At 41.0% G+C, this 25,847-nt stretch overlaps 2 protein-coding genes and 1 pseudogene across 10 annotated transcripts in view; 2 read left to right on the top strand and 1 right to left on the bottom strand.

Moving 5' to 3' along the window:
- The window catches only part of zfand2b (zinc finger AN1-type containing 2B), a 107,016-nt gene extending 88,673 nt beyond the window's left edge, over nucleotides 1–18,343 (bottom strand). For 2 of the 8 annotated variants that reach the window (XM_087130544.1, XM_087130548.1), the window contains exons 1-2: nucleotides 18,081–18,336; nucleotides 3,708–3,750 (exon numbers count right to left, since the gene is read on the bottom strand). In XM_087130544.1, coding sequence (XP_086986670.1) covers nucleotides 3,708–3,750; nucleotides 18,081–18,135 — 98 coding nt within the window. In that variant the 5' untranslated portion in view covers nucleotides 18,136–18,336. Of the gene's footprint in view, nucleotides 1–3,707; nucleotides 3,751–14,590; nucleotides 14,991–18,080 lie in introns of all 8 variants that reach the window. The other 6 variants (XM_087130520.1, XM_087130528.1, XM_087130514.1 and 3 more) reach the window with 6 other exon arrangements.
- Nucleotides 6,764–13,724, top strand: LOC147800094 (uncharacterized; annotated as a pseudogene). The gene is made up of 6 exons (XR_015424583.1): nucleotides 6,764–7,447; nucleotides 11,234–11,395; nucleotides 11,618–11,763; nucleotides 11,967–12,528; nucleotides 12,661–12,833; nucleotides 13,088–13,724. The product of XR_015424583.1 is annotated as an uncharacterized LOC147800094 (transcript).
- A 4,737-nt stretch (nucleotides 18,344–23,080) lies between the features above and the next one.
- On the top strand, nucleotides 23,081–24,442 carry LOC147800093 (uncharacterized). The gene has a single exon (XM_087129681.1). The coding sequence runs from the start codon at nucleotides 23,081–23,083 to the stop codon at nucleotides 24,440–24,442; it is 1,362 nt and encodes a 453-aa protein (XP_086985807.1).
- Nucleotides 24,443–25,847: the final 1,405 nt, after the last annotated feature.

The following is a 25,847-nucleotide window of genomic DNA, read 5'->3' as shown; positions in this document are numbered from 1 at the left end:
AACACCGTGCATGTGATGAGCTCACACTTCCAAGTGCATCCGTCATTTTTGCTGGCATTGACCACCTGATCAACACAGTGGATTGTGGCAATTTGCCCCTGATTTAAAATTATTCTTTATTTGGCCAAAACAATAGACATGACAGGATAACACGAAACAATTAATACAGTACAAAACAGATCAATACTCCCAGATGGGCCAGGGATAGCAACAGCAATAAAATTACTGTGATCTGTAGACCTGCTGCCCCACATCTGGTTGTGGGTCAATAAAAGACATAGATTAACTACATGTATTTAAGGTAAAACATTTGACTATTTAAAATACATGTAGAAGAGATCAAAATGAGACACATACATGTACTTCAGGGCATGATACGGACATTAAAAACAGAAAATCATACTTACATAATGGTGATAAGAATAGAGAACAAAACCAAAACAAAACAAAAAATGGATAAAAATATGTGAGTTAAACAGAATAGATTCATGTACAATTACAGTGGAGTGCCACTATACTGAACACAGCTATACCGAACATTCGGCTGTACCGAACATCGTCCTTGGCTCCCAATAATTTGTGCACAGAACCTACCGAACACTATTCAGTTGCCGTTTGTAATTCCCGAATGTCAACATGATAAAACAGTCGGTGTTTTTATGTTGGCAAGTGACAAGTGGCCATTATTTCCCCAAGGATTAGAAGGGAAATCCACTAGTTGTCAATGGTATTGAATAGACACTGGTTTGCGACTCCACATGATCAGGTGCCGAAGAAAACCGCATGTACAAGCATGGTGGCATTGCACTAATAATAGTCTAAAGAGGGCGCCGCTGATACAAAAATAAAGCGAGATTCACCACAGCATGTATCAGAGATCGATCCTGAGCAGTAGTTTCACAACTTTTAGCATAAACTTGATATCAATTTTTAGACTCAAGTTTAAATAAAAAACAAAAATAATTAACAGATACATTTCTAGAAACCTTAAACTTGAATGCAACGGCAAAACATCACGAAAACAGCGAACCAAGGTATCACAAGAAGGTGCACTTCGGTTAGACAAGAGAGGGCGCTATTCAACATGGCAACGAAACGTTGGCAGTTAAAGTTGCTATACCGAACGACCGCTGTACCGAACATTTAGCGTGGACCCTGTTTCGTTCGTTACAGTGGCATTCCACTGTACACCTAAAAAACATTAGTGTGAAAATGAGACGCAATTTTAAAAAAAGGCACATTTTAGAGGACATTCAACGCAGCAACAGCCTCCTCGTATCTCAACAACGAGGATAAGGAGTTAGTAATTACTGAGTTGCAGAATTCTGTTGGCAAGGCTGACCAAATCCTTGGAAATGTATTAATTGCATTCAGATGTACATGTAGAGATTGAGTTCTAGCCTGCAAATGTTTGAACATTAAAGCAGTAGGATGTGGTTAACGATGATGTTCCTATTGGCCGATTCACATTTGATTATATTAATCCGAACCCCCAAGGGTGTATGTAAAATCGTATGGAAATTGGAGGATTTGGTACTGTTAGGGTTAAACAAGCATTTGACAACAAATAAAATTATAAATAATTATGTCGGCATGATAAAGAAGACCATTTCAAAGCTGAGGGTTGGTCAGAGTATGACATTTCACCGATTTGTTGACCTAGGATGAATAAGGTCAAACACTTCTGGACATGCTCAAGAGCTTCCATCTGCATCTTTTAGTGCTAGGGAGCCAAGCGGGTACTCCATACTCCAACAGGGGAAGAACTAGGCTCTTATACAAGCATAATTTGGCGGGAACAGAAAAATTAAAAGCAACAGACTTAATTAGTCTGAGCATTCTGTTAGCACAGGAAACAACATTGTTAACGTGATCATTCGTGATCACGTTAACTGGGAATTCAGACTAACACCGAGATACTTTAACGAACTAGTGACTGACAATTGAGAACAACTAAGAGTACAAACAGGCAAATACAGATTACGTTTTCTAGTAACAAGCATTAGTACATGTACCTTAGATTTGGTAGCACTAAAGGTCATTCCGTTGTCAATACTCCACTCATACAGTTTATCTAGGTCATGTTGTACAACAGTAACATCAAAATCAGATTTAATTGGGTTGAACATCAAGACATCATCAGCAAGTAAGACACAGTCAGATTTCAAACCACAGGTGATATCATTGATGAATACATTGAACATTAGGGGTCCAAGCACACTCCCCTGTAGCACACCTAACAAGACACAGGCCCTTTCAGATGTTTCCCCAAGAAAGCGTACCCTTAGTTGACGACCAACCAGGAAATCTTTAATCCATTTCCAAAGGGAACCCCTAATGTTGAACCTGACAGCAAGTTTGGTATCTAAGCAAATTATGGTGAAGCATTCGATCAAAAGCTTAGGAGATGTCTAGAAAAAGAGCATCTACAGAGTATCCTCGGTGTGCTTCGCTGCTCCAGAATGGAAACCCAAGCATGGTGAACGTTCAAAAGCTAGGTTACACATGACCTGCCAGCAATAAAGCCATGTTGGTTTTCGCTGAGAAGACAATTGTCATTCAAGTGAGTCAATATACCATTTGGCAAAATCCTCTCCATCAACTTGCTAACCAAAGAGGTGAGAGCGACTGATCTATTATTAATACAGTAATAGAGAACGGTCACCGGACTTAAAAATAGGAGAGATGTTACTAAGTTTCCAACTAATCAGAAGTTGACCCTTAATGAGAGAAATTTGAAAAACTTTATAAAGAATGGGTGATATGGGAGACACAGTATTATGCAAAAAAGTAGCACTAATTCCACCAGGACCAGAGGCCTTCCCAGCGGGGAGGGACTTAATGATATTGTGAATGTCACCATTGGTAAATGCAATAAAGGAAAACTCAGGAATAGGGAAATTGCAAGTAGGAGGATCATCGCTAACAGTAACAGGTGGTGACAAAACTGAAACAAAATGATTGTTTAAGGTATTAGCTATGTCAGTAGGTTTACTAAGAACTTGCGAACCATGGTTAAATGAGGGGGAAGCCAGCAACTCTTATCTATTTGGACAAAGGCTCAAAATCGATTTGCCAACTGCCGCTTTTCCTCTTGGAAGCTACGAGTCCTTTAGGCTTGGCTGCCATGCAGTCTCCCTTTGGTTTTCCTGACCGTGGACGGAGTTTTGGTGGCAGTTGCATCCAACCTTTTTCCCGTCAACGTTCCAATATTACTGTCAGGCCTGTGCAGGTTGTCAGTAACATTGCCTGCAGTGACCAAACATGGCTTCAGTGAAGTCACGTGATTCGAGATGGAGTCTCAATTTTCCACATTTTTGTCCGTAATTTGATGACAAACCAATAACTACATTCACTTAAACAGTTCTGTGTGAAGCTGTTTCTCGTGTGTTACAGATTGCATAGCCAACTGTCTCCCAAATATGTGAAAAAGCTGTCAATTTTTTCGTAACTAGAAATGACACGTCTGAGCTGTGTGGGCAAATTGTGTGCACTGAGTTGTAGGTAAGTGCCACAAAATCTTGCAGTAATGGAAGTTAGCGAGGTGGAATTGTATTGTAATGTGTAAAATTTCTCTTAAGCAACCATTTCAGCTGTTTGCGGTTGGTCACTCTTTATCTTCATAGCTATATGTACCAATGATAAAAAATTCATCCCACTCCGTCATCTCACTTTGTCATACATTCACGGATACAAATTAATCTTACCAAAACACTCTAAAGCAGGTGTCACACTTCATTGGCAGGAAATCTGCAAGAAAAACAAGAAAAGAATAGTCTTACTAATGACCCACCCCAAAATAGAAAAATTGAAATGAGAAATAAGAATGGTGTAAGGGAGGTCAGTGTGGAATTGCTGGCTTCTGCTGGATGTATATACCCAAATATATATCTCAGAATATGGAGGGCCAGACGTTTCGATCCTAGCAGAATCTTTCTCAAGGGCAAAATGACAAGTGGACAGGACAAACAATCACACGGAGAATCAACCAAGCATGGATGAATGCACGAGGACAAAAGGAAAGGTCAAGAAAGCTGCAGGCTGGATAAAGGGGCAAAGGATGAAGGGAGATTTGTATTTAGGTCATTGTAGTCAGCAAGCAGTTTGCAGCAGTTTTGTATTACATACCAAAATGTCTACATGAATGCAACAGTTTCTAAGAAATTAAACACCAGTTGATGGTTGGCTACAGGTCTGTATGCTCCCATCACAATCTTAAACTGATCAGTACCAATGCAGATTTTTCTTAAAATTCAAGATATACCATAAATCTGCCAGATTTCCATCATAGGCTGTAGACCAATGGCCTGAGCACAGAACATGAAGTGCAAATAACAATATGGAATTATGTTTACAGTCTCATTTTAGGACAGTATATGTACATTGTGCACACCATTACAAACCAAAATGTGGAAAACAGTGTTTGATACATGCTGTACATCTGTACCATAAGCCTACATGTGTACATGTACAGTTATTTCACAGTTAAGGACAGAAGTGTTACACATAGTTAAATTACCGGTAGCCTCTGGCTTGTACAGGTATACCAAGTTGGGTCATCCAATGAGGGACTTATTTGCTCACAGAGAAGTCACAGTGACTCGATTCGAGTTCAGACTCAAGCGAAGTTATTAAAGTTGCCAAAATCATGGCATGCATGTACATGTACAGTAGGTCCAACTCAGTGAAGTGACTGACTCATGCCATTCCAACAAGTGGTTCATGTATGCAGGGTTCTCTGAAATGTCGAAGCAGTGTGGTAGACCACCAAGTTTAATTCAGCTCCAGTTATGTTTAAAGTTGCATATATGCTCTCAAAGCTGGCCATTAAGTTTAAAATTTCGAATTTAAAACACTGCATGTAAACTTATTTCATGAGTTACTCCACAATACAGGTATCTTGACCAGGAAAAGAGCACCTATAAACTTCTTTATCCTCATCCTTATGCAATGAGGATGTTCAACAACATCAGTCAGCACACACCCACAACTTACCGAAAGACACTTGGGCATCTCCTTGAAAATCTACAATATGAAATTCAGTTTTGCAGACCATGCTTGGAAGTGGTCTCTACTGTAAGTGCACTGAACATTTACAATAATGACTCGCAAAATTTAAACTAGAAAAAATTTAGCAACCAAAGATAGTCAAGGGAATTCTTAAGCTGCTAATTTATCACTATCATTGAAAAAGCGCACTCTTCTAGTTTTGTATTTTGCAAACACAACGTACTGAAGGTAATTACATTAGAAATTTACAATGTATGTCTATGTACCTACTGTCTGCAATTTGTTATGTTAATCATGTGGAACAACTTTGTGAGGGAGAAGTACAGTATACGTGTGCAACTAATGGATAGCTAGCAAAAAGTCACCAACCAGTGTTGGCTTTCCTGTTTGAGTTTTTTCGAGAGCCTTTTGCTGAGTTTCAAATGAGTGAAGCCCTTGTTAAAAATACAGTAGACTCCGGCTAAGTTGGCACTCTCAGGACTCAAGAAATTATGGCGACTTACGCAAATGCCAATTTGTGTTGTAATTTATCATTTTGCCAACTTACATGTACACTTACACATGTATTGCCTATGTACATTAATGTACATGTACATTATGATTCCTTGCACTAACTCAATGGCTTTGATTTACCTTAATTTATTTCTACCTCCATGGTCGATCCCAGCAAATTCTTTATCGATTATTATCCTGCAAATTCAATAATTAATCATGTGCCCCTAAGATCGAAGCAAGGACGGCAAGCCACTTGTATATCACATCAGAACTCGACAGTGCAGTATGTACATCTACATGATACTAAGTTACGGTACAGGAAACATACGCTCATCCACACATGCCATTGGTTAATTTTATTCAATATAGTCTGGATAAGAGACCCGATGATTCCGACTAGTCGATGAATCATTATCAAGGGTCGTCCGCGATCTTTGAGCAGGGAACCAGACTACGTTCAATAAGGCGACACCCAAAATGGACAAAGTGCATGCGTATAGCACTAGGGGGGTTACTGATATTGATGTACTCATGCAGGGTACGGGGTGCGCGCACACAGGACTTGTCACTTGACACGTCTTGGCAACCACAGCAAAGGAAACTGATACCGAAGTGTGATTTTTTAATGCCGACTTACACAAAGGAATTTTTGTGGTTTTGTGGAAAAGGGACCGAGAAAAACATGCCGACTTATATGAAATGACATCTTATAAATGCCGACTTTGAAATGAAATATTCAATGGAAATGCATTACAGACGATCAGGACTTATGTCAAACGGCCAACTTGGACGACATGACGGATTACACAATGCTGACTTAGTAAGAGTTTACTGAACTTGTTAATTTTCTATAAATTGTGATTATCCTATCTATAACTATTTGGATGAAGGATGATGGAAGACCTGTAACTAACTACATTTCCAGTTGAACTTTCCATTCAACAATGATCAGGAGGTAACGCTGTTCAGTAAATGCATGAGAGAATACACCTGACCAGAGCCACGAAGAAGACCATCGAGGCCGAGGTGGACTCCACTTTGGCCCAGATCCGGTCCACTTTCAGTGAAGCTGACCGTGCCCGTCTCACCCAGCATATCGACCGCCGTTGCCGCCGGGAGTTCGAGAAGTGCAAGGCCCGCCAACTCGCCAAGTTCCAAGACCTAACTGAGGAGAGTTCGGCCCATCACACCACCCTACGAACAGACAGACGGAGCAGCTATGGGTAGTCCGGTGTCAGCGGTTATTGCCAATCTGTACATGGAATCATTCGAGGAGGAAGCCCTGCAGAGTTGCCCACCCGACTGCCGTCCTACCCTGTGGAAGCGGTACGTCGATGACACCTTTGTCATTGCACCACAAGATCAAACCAGCCGTCTCCTCAACCACCTGAACAGTCTCAAACCCAGCATCCAGTTCACCATCGAGAATGAGCAAGACAACAGCATTGCATTCCTGGACACCATGGTCCACAGGGAACCCGACGGCAGCCTGACCAGCACCGTGTATCGCAAGCCTACCCACACCGACCAGTACCTGGCCTTTGACTCACACCACCCAGTGTCCGTCAAGAGGGGCGTGGCCAAGTGCCTACATGACCGCGCCTCACGCCTAGTTACCAGACCACGCCACACAGCCGCCGAGAGACGCCGAGTCACCGCTGCCCTCACGGCGAACGGGTATCCAGCGTCCTTCATCCGACAGTCATCGAGACCCAAGACCAGCACCGAAGTGGAGCGACCGGAGTACAAGGCTTTCACCGTTCTTCCCTTTGTGGACGGTATCTCCGGACGGCTGAAGAGGATCCTGGAGGACCACGGTGTCCACACCGTGTTCCGATCATCCACCACCTTAAGGAGCCAACTCGTGCGCCCTAAGGATCCCATCCCACCCGGAAGACGCGGAGGAGTGGTCTACAAGATACCGTGCGGTGACTGTGGCAAGGTATATATCGGCGAAACTGGCAGACCAATCGGCACGAGAATCAAGGAGCACCAACGCGACGTGAGACTCTCCCGTGTGGAGTCGTCAGCGGTAGCCGAGCACACCTGAGGAGCTGGTCACCACCCCGATTCGGACAGCGTGCAGTGCGTGGACCAAGACCAGCATTGGTACACAAGACGCGTCAAGGAGGCCATCCACATCCGCCTGAATAGACACAACATCAACAGAGACAGCGGCATCAACATCCCCGGTTTCTGGCTCCCCACCATCCGCCAACACAACCACCGGAGCGCAATGGAGCCATACCGAGGACACGCCCCTTCACGCCCATGAAGTGGAGCGTACGACGCCCGCTGAGGTCACCTGTACTGCGTCCGCAACACACGGCGGGGGACACGCGGAGGACGCGGTCCGCCGGTATATAGCAGACCCTGCAGCATCCAGACTTCAGTCGCCTGATGAAGGCTAGCAGCACTAGCAGCCGAAACGTCGCTACCAGCAACACGACACCGCGAGTCATCGATTATCTTTTTACTGTATTTGCATATACCTACACGTACCTGTGTACATGTACATGTCCACCTACATGTATGTACTTAAAATGATTCAGATGTCACCACAGGCTACATACAGAGCCACAATTGGCCTGTACATTGGGAAGAGAACAACAAAATGAGCTTTTGCTTTTGCTTTGATGTGTTACTTTGGCATAATATGATGAATATTCAAATATTTATAGGAAAAAATATTTAGGGTCCCTACTGATTTGCACAGTGCAAAATTCTTGTAAAGATCATTAAAAACTCAAGTCTTCTCACAGAGAATCGTGTACATGAACAACTCTTCACATGTATTTATCATTATTATTTGTTATCGTTCTTACTATTACCATTATTATTAATTGTTGACCATGTCAAGGGTTGTGAACAAAACCTCAAGGTCCTTCTAAAATCACTCCCCGGATAAAATGATAAACGATTAAAGATAAAATAAGAAACGCTGTACATATACTAAGAACTAAAAAGCTAAGGGCTAAAACTAAAAACCAAATAAATCCATGCAAAACTAGAAGAAAGATATTGTTGCATCCTAGGCAAAAGGAATAGCACAGACACATAAAACAATGACTGAAATATAGACCAATAAAATAGACAAAAGACTAAAAACAGTAACAATAAATGACAACGAGAAAGCGACCAATTAACTGAAAAAGTTTGCAGGAAAAATAAAGAGTCTTAACCATACTAAATGTAAGCACAAAACCAAAACAGTAAGAAAGGACATAAAATGTGGGGTACAAAAATAAAAAAATTAAACAAAACAAAAGAAATAAATAGTTACACGATAAGATGAGACTGGAGCCATGGTTTAAAGATACTCAGAGGGGAACTATCATTGACCGTGTGGGGCTGGTAATTTCATTCCCTAGCTGTCTGGACAAAATAAGAATATTTGAGACAAACAGTTTTAGCAAAAGGAATTGTTAATTTCAAGCTAAATGTATGATAATTTCGGCTGATTCATGAAGCTGGCGCAAACTTATTAATAGCATTGACATTAACAAAGTTATTCATAATTTTATAGCAAAGCACAAGGCCAAAGAATTTTCTTCTTATTTGAAGACTAGTCCAGCTAAGTAGAGAGAGCAATGAATCATACATGTGTAGCTCGAGTCCCAATCACTGCACATACATGTATATCTGACGCATTAATTTTGGATACGTTCGATGATGTCCGAATGGCTATGTCTATATGGGTCCCAAGCCGTGCAACAGTAGTCTGCCCAGGGCCTCATCAAAGAAACATACAATCTTTTGAAGACATTACTAGAGCAGTTTGGCATGGTTCTCTTAATTAACCCTGTGATTTTGGTGCACTTAGTGTAAATTTCTTGACAGTGACCTTGCCAGCTAAGTTTATCCTTAATAGTGACACTCAAGTACTTTTCAGTGATTGTGTTCGGCAATTTATGCCCATCCATACGATAAAAAAAAAAGACATCAACAGTGAGGCCTGCATCTAAATTACTGCTCCAATTGTGAATAGCATTAACTAACTGTGTTTCACAAGATCGCTGCGGCCAAAAACCATGCTGATTATCATCAAGAATGTTGTTACAATTGAGATGTGTCCTAACTCTGTTGCATTTTTCTCCATGGATGTCGCTTACAATAGATGTAAGTGAAATTGGCCTGTAATTGCTGGCATCATTACCTCTGCCCTTCTTAAATAGCGGGACTATATTTTCTCGCTTCCAATCGTTAGGCAAAGAGTTGCCAAAATAATTAATGGCTTACTTCATAAATTTGTGTGCCACATATTGCTGAATAGATTGTAAATTTTGTTCCCTGCTATTGTATTACATGTATAGATTATTGTACTTGGCTTGTAATTGAGTAACTTACCATGTTTGATATTTTGCCTTGGTGGCAAGCTGCAATTGTTAATATGTCACCTTAGGGCAAGTTGTGGTGATACTGGTAATACCCCATATAAGATGCTGATGTGTTTTAGGAATCATTTCATTTGAGACTAGCGTGGTTGTCCATACTTAATTACATTAATATTGCCATATTTGAGATATATTTATGTGTTAATAACCGAGTATTTTGCAGTGCCTGGAATCAAGGTTATTAATTCATGAATTATTATTGTGGAATATTTGTAGCTGGTTTGAGACCAGAATTGTGAAAGTGTGATCCCTGTTTGGGAAACAATTCAAATATACGTAGTAGGGTCATCTTTCGGAAGCGGAGTATTATTTTAATATAGGATTTGTACAGCTAATAAATCAATTATTCTAGGTGAGAATCAACAGATTTTTTTTAATTTTCGCACTTTAATCAAGTGACAGTATATATTTAAGATGACATATTTAATTGCATGTGAAAGTGTTGAACTTGGGACATTTCGGAATAAATCATAAAAAAAAAACTAGTTTGTTTGATTGCCTTACCGACTGAGGTCTCACACCCTCCTTCAGAATTCTCGCAGGGATTTCATCAGGGCCTTGTGATTTACTGAAATTGATATCTTTTAGTATAAATTGAAACACCTTGAATGAAGTACATTCGATGATGGGCATAGTTTCAATGTCAGGTTTAGTATCTAGCTGAGGCATATCAGAACTGGATCGGTTATTAAAAACAGAGGATAATTGATTATTTAAAGCTTCTGCCATCTTTTCTGGATCAGTTGTGCTTTTCCCATTAATGTGTAAGCAATTCACTACCAAGTTATTATTTGTGCGGGCCCTGACATAATTTCAAAATCTCTTCGGGTTATTATTAATGTTACTTGTAATATTTCTAATGCAATCATTGTGACTTTTCTTGATATCACGTTTAACTTGTCCGGGTTTTTTAATTTTTCCCAGTGATGAGCCTGATTCAAACACTTGGCAATCTGAAACCATTTATTACATTTTCTGATCAGTAATTTAATCTCACATGTGATCCAAGGAGAGGGTTTACGGGTGCCACCTAACATCTTGTGTGGAATGCTGGAATACGCAATATACAGTAATAAGTCTTTCCAAGATAACCAGGAGTTTTGTATATCATCCTCACGTACTACATCAATTACACAGAAAAGTGCTGCAACTTTTCCTTAAATTTTACTTATTAACTACACCAGTTTGTGCACGACATTATACATTTCATTGCATGAAGCCAAGCAAAATGAAAGCCCCAGAAATGTTTTTTGGGGGGGGGGATTGCACTTATAATTTTATGTCATTTTTTTCCCATCAAGTACCTTTAACCCACCATTGCCAGTGTTTGGCAGCAATCCCAAAATGACAATGTTGCTTCACTTCACAACAGCGATTTGTCAGTGTTTTTGGGCACCGACATGAGAGCGGACAGCATGGGTCATTCGGCCAAATACGGCTGTTACAGCACACTCGAGATGACTCTGAGTAAAGTCCTCCGTGTAGAACTTGTCCAGGTTAATTTGCACTCAAGCTTTATTGATCATTCATAAAACTAGGCATGTATCTTGTTATTGTTTCTGCCACAATCTGTTAGAAATTGTAATGCAGTGTACAAGCTTCTGGAGTGCACTAGTTTTCAAGACTTTAAAATTATTGTCTTTTTTTTATCTTTGATGATACTTTAAAGGCTTTGGCAGTTTAATCGCAATATTCCAAAGGGTTTCTTTTTTCCACAGAAAAATGAGGGCGAGAACAAGTCTAACCAGATGGAAAAAGAGGGCCTTCTCCGAACTTTGAACTGGCTTCAGACGAAGGTTGTCAAGCTTGGCACCATATTCACTGACCGACATCGGCAAATAGCAGAGCATATCAGCCCTTGGGAGTGAAGCATTGCTTTGATGTTTGGCACGCGACGAAAGGTAACAATATGATTGCAGTTTTTAGATATTTGGCCCCTATTTAAATAAGCACCCTAGTGTTATTACAATCTTTTTGCAATAATCCCAATGTCAGAACTGAAAATATGGATTTTGTTGTTAAGGTTACTGTGATAAACATGTCACTCTGCTGAGTTTGGTGTTCTTTTACTGTGTGCTTATTTATAATAACGGGCTTGAAGAAGAAGTTTACAAAAATCAGGAAGAAGTCAGGATGCAAGGTGGTGTTGAATTGGACTCAAGGAATTGTAAACATCTACTGGGTAGCTGCATCCACCATGTCCACCCCTGATGGCAACCCTGACCTAATGCTCGCCAAGTTTGATAGTATCAGCAACCACATCGCCAACATGCATGAGCACAACAATGCCCTGTTTCCAAAGTGTGCCTGTGGGCACCTAGAAGTACGGGAGTGGATGAAGCCAGGCAAGATATCATTCAAGTGTGCAGAGTACATGTACTCATTTGATAGCCTATAATAGTGTTCGTGTCCTGCCTGAAAGGATTGTGGACTTTAAGACAGCACAGGGGCCTATCATATTGATTGCAGGTACCAAAGCAATGGAAGAGGTTGATAAAATCCTGTCTGGGGTATGGATCAGAAAAGATGTCACGATGTTGTCTCCCAGCATGCAGACATCGTCAATGGAAACCTTCCATTTGGTGATAAACCACTTCACACAAAAGATGTTGGTTTTTCATATGAGAGCATGCTGTGGACATTAGTTTTGCCTCAACATTTCTCCTTGGTGTAACAAGGTTATGTGACTAAATTTATTTGGGATTGCAGATTTATTGTTTGAGACTTGCACAGATTTTTAATTGAAAATGTTTTTATGTACATCATTTTGTATCGACAGACTATATCTAGCAGCTTAGCACTACAATGAAAATGCTGGGAGACAGCAAGGAGTAAACAGGGAAGGTGGATTACTGTACAGCATCAGCTTTGCCATAGCAAAGCAAGATAGCAGTGGATATGCAGTCAGAAAAGTGCTTATGAATGCCACATACGGTGAGTTTATTTTCAAGGTCCTCTTTCTTTTTTTTCTTTGATAAGATCCACGGTGAATTTTGGACCTTAAAATGTAGATGTATTACTGAAAACTTAGATTAGATAATCACTAATTTCATTTCTTGGCAGTGTGATTTCTTATAAGGTAAAACAACTTTGGAAATAGGAATTCCATAATTGCAAAGAGAATGGCATTAAGCAAACCTCTAAAGAAAACCTAGGAAAAAGTATTGCCTCCTATTTGTTGATGATAGATTATGCCAAGCACATCATGAACAAAGTCGTAATACTGTCTTCTGGGACTCAAGAATGTCACCACAGATCTGCCACAGCTCGCTAGAAAGCCCGGCTTCATATCGGAAACACTCACAAGACCAGACAAATCTGACGCCATTGAAAAATTTTTTCTCGGTTTGGAATGACGACAGAAGCCATAGTGAGGCCACAAACAGCAGAAGCTCGGGCTGTCGGTGACGCAGAAACAGGCAGGCGACAAAAGAAAAAAGAAGAAATCCAGCCCCCCCCCCCAAAAGACAGTACTGGTAGTCAGACAGTTCCTGAGACAACTGAAATAAATCGAAGCAGTTCACGAAAAAGGGGTTGTGATGTTGGTTCAACAGATGCCACAAGTAAACAAAAACAAAGGAAAAAGTACCGGTAATTCACTCAATCATAGAGTTACATGTTTCTTTAGTCCTTTATTGCCAACAATTGTAGTGATGTTTGCAGTATGATTAAGAAGTAAATGATGAGATATTACACAGGTATCACTCTATTCTTCAGGGGCAGGAAAACCACTTCTAGCTCAAGAGCAACATTTGAATCAGGGTGGGAGAATTTTTCATGCTTTTCATGGAAATATTTCCATACACCTTTACGACGTTCACTTGACACCCCATGTTCAAACCCTTTGAGACTGGAGTGAGAAAATTTAAGTGCCTGCATTGGAAATGCTTGTACACGTACATGAACATGTATTTTCTCACTGCTAACATAGACTTTTATAATGTGTAATTGATTTCTGGAGGCTGATTAGTCAACAAGGAGAATAATTGGTGAACTTTGAAATGGAATTCTTCCCAATCTTGTTTTTGGGGGGGTGGCAGGGAGAGCACTCCATCACAACTTGTGCAAAATTAATGGGAAATTTGAAAAGAAACAGAGTCTACCTACAGTAATTCAATCATTTAATACTTGTGCAAGTAGTAACCAAATAATGAATAAATCAGGGTTTTCCTCTTTCCACATGTGCTTTTAATCTCTAATGTGGGAAATAAAAGAATTTCCTGTGAAAGCAAAATCCATTTCAGTCACATCCAGGTTATGATAAGCAGTTCAAAAACAAAACTTGCGCTCCAGTCCTGGGTGTAACCAGACAATTTCAAGACAGGTGCAGTAACAATCCATTGTGAAAATTTTGGAATGCTAAATGCAGTTTAATGAAAATACAGGTACTTTTAACAATTCTGTTGATGGCAATAGGCCAACAAATCCAAGTTGAATAATGAAAGACCCTTGTTGAATACACGTACAAGGATTGTTCATTCGCATAAAACTGACAAGGTTTGAGAAAACATGTCTTAAGTGAAGTTTGAAGATCACAAATATTTAGGCATTAACTTTATCATTTATCCCGAAAAATAACATTATTTATCCCGAGAAAGGAGGAACAGTTCAAGCATTCATGTGTTGCAATCAAGAGGTGGGTACCGGTGACCCTTGTACTGGCCTTCAGCATTTGAGTACGTTAGCCTGACCTTTTCGATGACACATGATGGGAGCGGGACTCTATTGTGACGTCCAATATAACCCCAACACCATCACATCACCCGACAGTTGGCCACATGACGATACTTTCTGTAAATTGGGAGACATGTTCTAAATAAAAAAGATGAGACTACTGACACTTGTTGTCAAGGACACTCACAATAAACAGGAAGGGTGTGTATAAGGTATCTGTTTACAATAAAAAGTTGTGAACAACCTGAATATGAACGTGTATTTGTGCAAGACTTTCATGTTATTTGCTTGAAACATAAACAAGGTTTACGTACTGATCAATTGTCTAGCCTGCCGTCGCTGAGCAGCTGCATGGTTTCATCCCCGGTAGAGATTGCTCCTCTAACCTGACCTCATTGTTGCAAGATGCCTACCATGCTGTTGAACAGAGGCAGCAGCTGGGCGTTACCTACACTGATTTCACAAAGGCCTTTGACCGAGTTAATCAGGATTTTCTTCTGTGCAAGCTTTCTTACAACAACATTCACCCAGGTATTCTTTCTTTGTTACGTGGTTATCTAAGTGGAAGAAAACACAGAGTTGTTGTTGATGGCTACTGCTCTAGCTGGAACACAGCGCCCTCTGGTGTTCCCAAAGGCTCAGCGCTAGGACCGACTTTGTTCACTTTCTTTGTAAATGACATACCTCAGTTCCTAAATAACAAGTGTTTACTTTTTGCTGATGACTTGAAGGTTTTTGGTAAGGTTGGCTGTCCTGCTGATGCAATTTCACTGCAAGAGGACTTGAATACGATCGTCAACTGGTCTGAAACCTGGAAACTATCTCTTAATGCAAGTAAATGTAGTGTTTTGTCATTGTCACTTAAAAAGAAACCAGTCAGTGTGACCTACACTATTGGTGACAATGTACTTAAGAGGGTTACACGCCAGAAGGATTTCGAAATCTTAATTGATGATAAGCTGACCTTTATCCCCCACGTTGATTCAGTAATTAAAAAGGCTAATCGTGTATGTGGCTTAATTTGGCGTAATTTCCATTCCCTAAAAAATGAACATGTTCTTTGTACTCTATATTGCTCATTAGTTAGACCTCATCTTGAATATTGTACAGTTGTGTTTAGTTCTATGTGCATACCAGGCTCACAGGATTGAGAGAATTCAGTATTGCTATCTTAACTTTATGTATAGGAACTTGACTACTGATAATGCTAATCATGTCCATCCCGAATATCCCGATCTATGTGACCTGTACAGACTTCCTACACTAAAACTCAGAAGAGATGTCAATCATTGTCTGTTTTTGTATTTAAACACTTTCACAACTTTTTCTCTACTACAGATGCCAACCCTTTCTCCTTGCACACTCCAGTTCTCCGGACAAGGCATGCACACAAACACATCCTCCATGTCACATGGAATCCCATTGAAGTGATGAAGCATGGCTTCATCTGAAGAACTTCCTCCACCTACAATGGGCTCCATGGGAAATGTGATGTGTTTGGTGCACCTTCCCTTACTTCTTTTCACAAACAAGTTTACCATGCTCTCTTAGGTTGAATTCTATCAGTACATGTACATTTACATCCTTATGGTTTCTTTTCTCACCGTCTCACTGTGTATACTCTGTTCAGTCAGTTACCAGTCTCAATGTTTTTTTTTGTGTTTTTTCTCGTGGGTTATAGTTGTTTTTGTAAACGTTGCTTTTCATATTCAAGTGTGTGCTATTTCATTTTTGAATGCTTACAATCAAGTGTGTACTTTGTTTTTATTGTGATTTAGTTCCTTTTTTTTCTATTTTATCTTCATCTACATATCTATTTTTTAGTCTGTCTGATTGTTGATTATATATGTACATATGTATATATTATTTTATTCTTGTTTTGTTTTGAATAATGTTTAAATGTACAGATTTAGAATGTTATATATATTATGTTTATCCCATTCCTGTAACTGGCGATCCCTCCGCTGTTGGCTGTGGTAAATAAATAAATAAATAAATAAATGGTTCTTTTGACTGCTCTTGTGTGATCTGTATTGACGGCATGCTGTTTCCAAGGTGGCAGGGTTCAGACAGCATGCATCAAACCACTCATGTGACGGGATGCACTCCAAAGGATCTTTATCTCCTATGGAAGACATCTTCTCTCGCATTTTGGAGACTTCTTAACAGCATTTACTGTTAGCAAGGACTGGTTATAGAACACATAGGACACAGGAACACGTATACATTTCACATAGATATATAAAGAAAATATCCAATCACATTATGATAGCATGAGAACATGTCACAATATGACCCACATGTGCACTCATGTGGGTATGTCCAAAAAAACTTTATACAAATGTACATGTATGTTACGTGCTGCCATGACTCCAATTCATCCATAGGCCTATTCTCTTTTTGCTGGAAAGTCCATGAAATTGTATAATGTTGGAAAATGCACAATTCCAAGCTAAAACAGCCGATCCAACAAAGATAGGAATGAAGGCCCATGTATGTGACTTACACTGCAAGTCGTCCATGAGAATGTGCATACAGGCACTATGTAAACAACCCACGGAACCCTGGAGGTTAGCATTTTAGTAAGAGTACTAGTAGAAGTAGATGGCGTGGTGAATTCAAAAGATTGTATTGATTACCCCATCAACCTGCCACCAGAATTCATCACAGATTCCTACTACCTGGTCCACGACTTTGAACACTGTTTTGCATTTTGTTACTCATCAATCATTAGAATAAAAACAACACGTGACAGTACATGTACATTGCAACAAAACCCTACCATTACCAATCAATTGTCTGAAGGCGAACACGGTTTTCCTCTGCTAGTTCGTTGATGTCCGGATTTCCACCGGAATCATCAGCATGTTGACCCAGGGCTTCAACAATGGCTCGAATTGGTAGGGCTCCACTCCTTTGACTACTTGCACGGCAAGCTCAGCGGAGAATTTCGTTGACCGCCTCAGGCAACAAACTCGGATCAGAATCCGAAGTGCGATTGTCATCACTAGATACTATGGATAAACTATCTTCACTTCTGATATCGGATCAACAATCGTCACTATCCATTGTTAACAAACCAAAATTTTTATGGTAGGCCTACATACACTTGAACTCTGCGAAAACACTGCAATAAAGCCACGTTCGCTGAACAACGCATGTACAAGCCATGACGTCGCAGGTAAATGTGTAGGCCCCTAATGCATGTGAATGCAAATGAGGGACGTGATTTACCAGGTTTTTCGACACATGCTCGTTGGCTGCACTAAAAACTTGAATTTTTCGCGGGGTTATTTTTTAATACAGAGGACACAGTACCATATCTTTAGAAGTAGGCCCTAAGCCTCAATTACGGATTTTCCAACCTCGTAGGACTAGGGTTTTAACCCTAACAGTCCTCAGTCCTCCAACAGGTAAAAAATTGACATGATTGCCCTGAGACTACTAGTACTAACAGTAAAAGAAACCATGAAGGTAGAAATAGGCCCAACAACGGTTAATGCTTACCTAGTTGCTTACAGGTTTTAACAAAGCAATTTTCTCCAAGATTTGGAAACTCCATGATGATCTGTGATGTTTGCACAGCCTTATTCAGTCGTTACGTCGACGTAGCTAGCCTAGGCCGGCCCTGTTTGCCTGTATTATGACGTTACAGTCACTGGAGATTTGGTGGTATGCAGCAAAGTGAACTGCGTATATCCGCGCTGCTGACCAAAGATTGTATACGCCGCTGCGCGGCGCTATACAATCTTTGCTGCTGACCGGGTGTTGGTCACCTCGCCCCATTTCCACTTCGCCCCGTGCCATTTCGCCCCATTTCCACTTCGCCCCATTGATTATCCCGCATTCTGTTCTTCAGGAACGGAGGCGTAGGCCCAGATACAAGAAGTAAAAACATCGATGTTTGAGTACCCAAATAACGATCGGAGAATCCAACTTTCAAAGGCAAATCAATGCTTCCGATTTCCAGACCGCCGGACTCAAATTTTTATTGGCAAGTTTGAAAAAAAAAGTTTTCTTCGTGTTTCGTTGACGCTGTGGTAAAAACACGTGCGCAAAGCGCTGGTTCCAGCCGCACCCGGGCCGCGTACGTGATCCGTCACCGGCGCATCGACAAAAAAAATCGATGTTTGCAAGATTTCTTCACGTTAAGTCTTAGTATTTTGTTCGTGTGTCTATTTTCTGTGTTCATCAGTTAAATGTTTGGTTGTTTTGCTCGTACTTGAAACGAGCATGTTTCCACAAAATTTCCTGCGAAATGTATTACGAAATACAAGATTGGTCTCCACACCCTTGAGAAGGTGAGACATGATCCCTACCAAGGTGTTGAACTTCGCGGTGATTTGAAATGGTCAACACATATCAATCAGACTATTGCCAAGGCTAATAAAATGCTGGGTTTGTTGAAGAGGAATTTATACTACTGCAACAAAAGCACTAAGTCTATAGCCTACAAATCGCCGATCAGACCCAAACTTGAATACTACTCTGGGATTCACAACACAATTCGGAGGGGAACAAGTTAGAAAGAATTCAGAAGAGAGCTGCCCGGTTTGTTGCTGAAGATTACAGCAGTGAATGGTATTACCAAAATCCTTGCTGACTTAGAGTGGGAATCGCTCCATGACTGAAGAACTAAATTGTGCCTAACGATTATCTATAAAGAGACTCATGGGTTAATTCCAAGCAACATCGAAAATTTCCTTCAGTCATCAAATTCATCCACTGTAACTTAAACCAAATACTAGGCTGTCAGGGCCTTCAAATATAACAGCATCCCGGCAAATAAAGACTGTTATAGGCACTCGCTGTATCCAAAATCTATTCGTAATTGGAATCACCTCGACCAAGACCTACGCATCGCCCCCGACGTCAAGACTTTTAAAGCCAAGTTAGAAACCGTTAATATCAAGACGCTAGCTTGAAAGGCCCACTTCAACATTTAGTCACGACTTTTCACATACCCCCTCCCCCTGGGTGTGGACAGTTACTATTAAATAAACTTCATGCAGTGGTATTGTTGCCAACATTTTCACAAGCTTGATTGCCCCAACCTCGTTTTTTTCTTTTAGTTGTATTTATAAATTTACGAACCGTGATCACAGAAGTTTATGAACATTATAAAGCCAACTTTATTAGTTCTTTATCCATTATGTTGTATACCGGTACATTATGCTTCAACGAAAGCTGTTTTCTTTGAAGAATTTGCTCACTTCGGAAAGGGTTACAGTTTGCGACAATGATCTAAGCTTGATAACTGTCTTTCGTGTTTTGAGTTCAGCTGAGAAAGACCCATAGCAGATCAATGGGCATAATTGTTTGAAAATGTCATTAATTTGCCATGGACGACTGGCATTACTGATGTAATAATTTTGATGCCGAGCTCGTAAATGGCTCTATATTTATTCCTATATCAACAGCACTCACATTCCTTGATCAAGATCTAAGACGACGAAAAAGAGGTTGGAACCATTTGACACTTCATTTGAGATTCAAGGACTCGTTGCAAGGGAACATTTTATTTAGTCAAGGAGAACGCCAAAGACGAGCAATTTCGCTGACAGCCATTCTTACTTCATTGTTAGGAGGTAATTCCTTCCGGAACGATAGCAGCGTTGCAGAGTCAGACGTTGCACAATGTAGAAATGCTGTAAAATCAAGATGTATACGCCTTCTTTCATTTTCAAATGTGCCAGCAGATAGAGACTTTAATAGCGACCACGACACAGGCCTATGAATGATAGACCAGCCGAAAATTACACTACGCCTAATAATACAGGCCCTACAAAACGAGCAAGAATAACAAGGTATAAATGAAACTGATCTGCAAGCAAGAGCAACTGATGATAACCCCCGGATAGGAGAAGCACGTGATGGTGAGCAGCCAGCAAGAGAACTCCCCGACAACAATCCCCTGCTTGCAGAAATAGAACATAATCCAGCCATTCTTGACAGCTACAGAGTCCAAGTTGAAAATGGTGCAGTACCACATCCTATCAGAAAGCGAGGCGCAGGGAGGAAAAGTTCCAAGTCATTGCATAAGACAGTTACCGAAAAAAGACGTATCAACCCCGATGCCCGAAACTCTGATTGCTGATCCAAAGAAATTGCCCAAAGATTACGGCAACAGAGGAAGAGTGCATGGGCATTGCATGTGACATTCATTTTGGTGAGAAAGAATTTTTTACTACTTATGGCTTTTTGTACAGAAAGGGGAAGCAAATGAAAACATGGCTGCTTGGAATGAGACATTCGCGACAGGCGACATAATTTCTATGTTGAAGGTAGTAGAATCGAGAGATGGATTTTCTCTGTATGATGACATTGTCCAGGTTAACTCTGCACGGCATTGCCATGTTACGGCTCACGAAATACTTCATATGCTTGACACGAAAAACCCAACGGAAATAATCGAGCATCTCCAACAACTATTGCCTGGTTTCTTTGCCCCTCGAAGACAAACTGCCACTGTGAACGCTAAGATGAATGCAGAGTTGGCTATTCTTCATCCTAAGCGAACAGCCATGGGTATGTCTATATCTCCACACGAGCTTTGACATTATCTTCTTTACCTCTACCACTGGTTGAGAGGACAAGAGTTTTGGCGTTTTTTGGGAGACGCCTGTAATATAGGCAGAGAAACAGAGGTAGTGTTGCATCTTGTTTCAACCTCATGTACTGATTGGAGGGTTGAGTATTGACCGGACACGCTACAACAATTCCTTGTCGCAAATGCTAAGCCTTTGAAACAACGCAGGATAATAGAAGCATGCATGTATATAAATGGAAAAAAAATGCCAAGGGATACCATTCGATATGCATTGATGAATTCAAACAATACTACTTAATAACTCCCCACTTGACTGATCGTGTTCATGTACTGTGGTATATTTGATAATAATTGAAAGGAAAAGAAGCGGATTTCGGCTCGATAATTTAAAACCCACAGTTTCTTTAATAGAAACCTTTATTTTGTGGAATGGGCTGTGTACAAACATATGGATAAAAGAAAAAATACTGAAATTGAAATTTCATTAAATACATTTCGATGGAACGTTGAATATCAGTACGCATGCAACAATTGAATTACAAGCTAAGATGTAAGAGACGTTGAAAAGAGAGCATAAATGAGTAATTATTTGCTGTCAGTGTTCAATGAGTTTGTCATTTAGCAATTCAAGTATGCATGGTCATCAAAAGAAGGGACTTTTAAGACCAATACAAATCAGGGATGTTAGCGCTAGCGCAACTATTGTTGGATAGTTTTTGCATGTCATTTGTATGAAATGTCACATTGTACCTCAAAATCTGAGAATTGCCTGTTTCGTGTATCTGTAGGATTGTTTCATTTATTTTGAATCTGAAAGATCACAAATAATTTAACAATGTTGACCGTGACCAAAAAATCAGCTGAACTGTATGTTAAACAAGTAGTTAACTTGAAGAAATCTATCATCGCCGTATCAATTTAAACTATGTGTAATTTTTAGTTTGGAAATGTAATTTCAATAAAAAACCTAATGCTTAAGGTGTTCACATTTGCTGTTCGATACTGATGTAGCAGGTACCGATTATTTTCAGTATTTGGCAAAGGTAAACTTTAAGTAAAATTTGTTAAATCGTTTTCCCAGTAACAGCATTAAAGTGCATGCTGTAATGCTTTCATTGGCAATTGCAACTACAGACATTTTGAAACCACCTTTTTTATCTAAGATGTTATAGCGGCGTCACCTTAAAATATCCTTTTTGTCAGAGGTATATTTAGTATATCTTCATGTGTAGAAATGAGTGTAACGTTAGAAATATTTGCGATGAAAAGGGTACTTCTAGCCTTTAGGTTCAATCGAATTGTCACCTCATATTAGACATGCGCTACATAAATAGAATGAAAATTCAAAAACTGTTTCTTTTGACAGAGTGTTTCATCAATAATAAGAAATTTCTTTCACTTAACTAGAATGTGTAACAATATGTAATATGCACTATATTAACCCTGCACCTTCTAGCCAACAGAGGGCGCTGTTCAGAAAGTACTTCGCACTTTTACTCTTTTGTGAAACATGGCTGCTTCCAGAAAGTTCTAAGTCAAGTGTGAAACTTGTGTGATTCTTTGTGCCATATACCCACGCGTGAAACATGGTGGCAGCGTCGGGTAAGCTTCCTGAACATTCATAGAAACGTCTGCTACATCTGTTTTGTCTACTGTGGACAGCATTTCTGATGTAACTGGCAAGAATTTTGACTGTTTTTGCCGACCTAAGTGAGTTTCAATTTCAGTGCTTTGAGTCTGCATTGCACTGCATGTAAATGAATGTACTGTACTGCGTGGCACCTAACACATGAACATGTTAGACTGTGACATTCCCATGTGTTTTCTGCTGAATAATTGCCACCCCTCTCTCATTTCAACTCTGCTAAGTGACCATCCACCGTTCCAAAGTGTGATTTTGTGAAGTGTTTTGCTCATATTTTTGCCTAAGCCTACACCTTGAACTGAAACTGTAAAAATGCCAACCACTCCTGGAGCCACTAATATTGCTTCAAGCTCTAATGCCACAGAGCAGTATAAAAAGCCACACATCATTCCACCATCTCCATTTAACGCAAATGCTAAAGATGCAGCCGAAGAGTGGAAGATGTGGCGTCAAATGTGGGACAATTACTGTGTTCTTACAAACCTGGCAAGTCAGACTGAGCCTTACCAGACTGCACTACTACTCCATAGTATTGGCACAGAAGGTGTTCGTATCTACAATGGCATGAAATTTGATGATGCAGCTGACATGCAGATCTGTTCTAAAATACTTGAGAAGTTCGACTCCCATTTCCTGGGTCAACGCCAGGAATTCTTCGAACGGTTTAAATTCAACAGACGTAACCAAGAAGATAGAGAGCCCATAGAGCAGTATATCTCCACACTTCGCACCGTGAGCAAAACCTGTGGCCTATGTTCCTGCATGAAGGACAAGCTCTTAATGGATCGCCTCCTGCTTGGGGTCCATGATGACAAAATGAGAGAGAAAATGATGGCCACACACGACCTCACACTGACAAACGCCATAGAAATCTGCAAGGGAGTTGAGGTGGCAACTGTGCAAATGAAGGCCATGAAAACGGAGGAAACGGTGCACAAAGTGAGGCAAAAGAAATCTGACAAAAAGCCACGAAAGCCTAAGCAGAAAACTCCCCGCACACCTCCAGTCGATGAAGGCGGGAAACCGACATCTAAACGATGCAAATTCTGCTGTGGGAACCACCCAATGAAGAAAGAGCTGTGCCTAGCCTGGGGCCGCACATGCGATTCATGCGGTGTGAAAAACCACTTCAGGAAATCCAGAGTGTGCAAAAATCACCGCATCCATACAGTTGATGAAGATGGCTACACTTCTTCATCAGCAGAGAGCGTGAGCTGTGTCACCTCTGATGTCAACTCAGTCACTCACGACAGCAAACCTGTTTTCTGCACCATGGAAATCAAGGGTGAACCTGTTAAGTTGCAAGTGGACTGTGGCTCAACTGTCAATTTGCTTCCCAAGAAATATGCACCAGAGTTCAATCCTGCCAAAATTGAGCTCAAAATGTGGAACAACTCCTGTATGACTGCAGTCGGTAACAGCATCATAAAGCTTCGCAATCCAGTGACGCAGAAGAAGTACAAGGTGAACTTTGTGATCGTGAACGAGAACCTGACACCTCTCATAGGTCGGAAAGCTGCTGAACAGATGGGGCTCATTACCATCAACTATGACAAGTTCTCGCAGGTTTACGCTGTTACCCCAACTCATGCTGACTTTGTTGGTGAATGTCCTGATGTCTTCAATGCGTCAGTCACTGGTACTCTGCCTGGTCACAGTACACCTCACTGTTAGCCCGGATGCAGAACCTGTCATACGTCCTGCACGTACAATTCCTGAAGCCCTGAAGCCCGCTGTGCAAGCTGAGCTAGAAAAGCTGACAAGCCGAAATGTGTTGGCTGAAATTGATGAGCCAACTGACTGGGTCAGTCAAATGTCTGTGGCAAAGAAGAAGTCTGGCTCAGTCAGGATCTGTATCGATCCAGGCCCCCTGAATAAATACCTCATGAGGGAGCACTACACACTCCCAGTATTGAACGACATTCTACCAGAGCTGAATGATGCCACTCATTTCTCAATCTGTGATTTGAAAGATGGCTACCTTCACTGTGAGCTGGATGAAGAGTCCAGTAAGCTGACAACTTTTGCTACACCATGGGGCAGATACCGTTGGAAACGGTTACCATTTGGCCTGAAAGTAAGCAGCGAGATCTTTCAGAAGAGGCTACATCAAGCTCTAGATGGTCTAGAGGGCGTCCGCTGTGTAGCAGACGACATCATCATATGGGGCAGAGGCACTAAAGAGCACGACCGTCGTGTTCGAAAGTTACTGCAACGATGCCGGGAGAAAGGCATCATCCTCAACAAAGAGAAGTCCCACTTCACTGTGCCTGAGGTACGTTTCCTTGGTCACATTGCCTCGAGCAATGGCCTCAAAGCTGATCCTTTTAAGATAGAGGCTGTACTCAACATGAATTCCCCGAGGAGCAAAGATGATGTGGACAGGCTGAGAGGCATGGTGAACTACCTGTCAAAATTCCTCCCATGTCTATCACAAGTGACGGAGCCCATCAACGCACTCACTCGCAAAGGTGTTGAGTGGTCATGGAATGCTTGCCATGACAAAGCTTTCTGCAAGCTGAAAGAGTTGCTGACTGAAGCCCCAGTCCTGACCTACTTCACCCCTGAGAAGGAGCTAGTCATTCATACTGATGCCAGTGATAGAGGAATCGGGGCTGCTCTACTTCAAGATGGAAAACCACTCGCATATGCCAGCCGAGCCCTGAGCGATACCGAAACCAGGTACGCTGTCATTGAGAAGGAGATGCTAGCTGTGGTGTTCGCACTTGAGAAATGGCACCAGTACACATATGGACGGCCTGTCACTGTCTACTCTGATCACAGGCCACTGGAGAGCATAGTGAAGAAACCCCTTGACAAGGCACCTCGTCGCCTGCAGGGAATGCTCTTGCGAGCATTGGCCTATGATGCTAACATAAAGTACCTCCAGGGAAAGAAGAACCTGATTGCTGATCCCCTTAGCAGATCATTCCTACCCTATGAGCCTGGCCAAAAGGAGTTTGAAACCGTGAATGCACTCCAGTATCTGACCCTACCTGAGGAGCGGGTACACGACATCAAACAAATGACAGCCAGTGATGATGTTCTTCAACTCTTGAAGAAATGCATCCAGGAGGGA

This window comes from Acanthaster planci, linkage group LG02 (genome assembly GCF_054643075.1).
Source record: "Acanthaster planci isolate LZ-2023a linkage group LG02, COTS_SCS, whole genome shotgun sequence".
Classification (NCBI taxonomy): Eukaryota; Metazoa; Echinodermata; class Asteroidea; order Valvatida; family Acanthasteridae; genus Acanthaster; species Acanthaster planci.
The sequence above is the reverse complement of the archived record's forward strand: the minus strand, read 5'-3'. Positions and strand labels throughout refer to the sequence as shown.

What these genes read in the sequence shown, in the direction of transcription:
- LOC147800093 (XM_087129681.1), top strand. Translation starts at nt 23,081, where the DNA reads ATGCCAACCACTCCTGGAGCCACTAATATTGCTTCAAGCTCTAATGCC.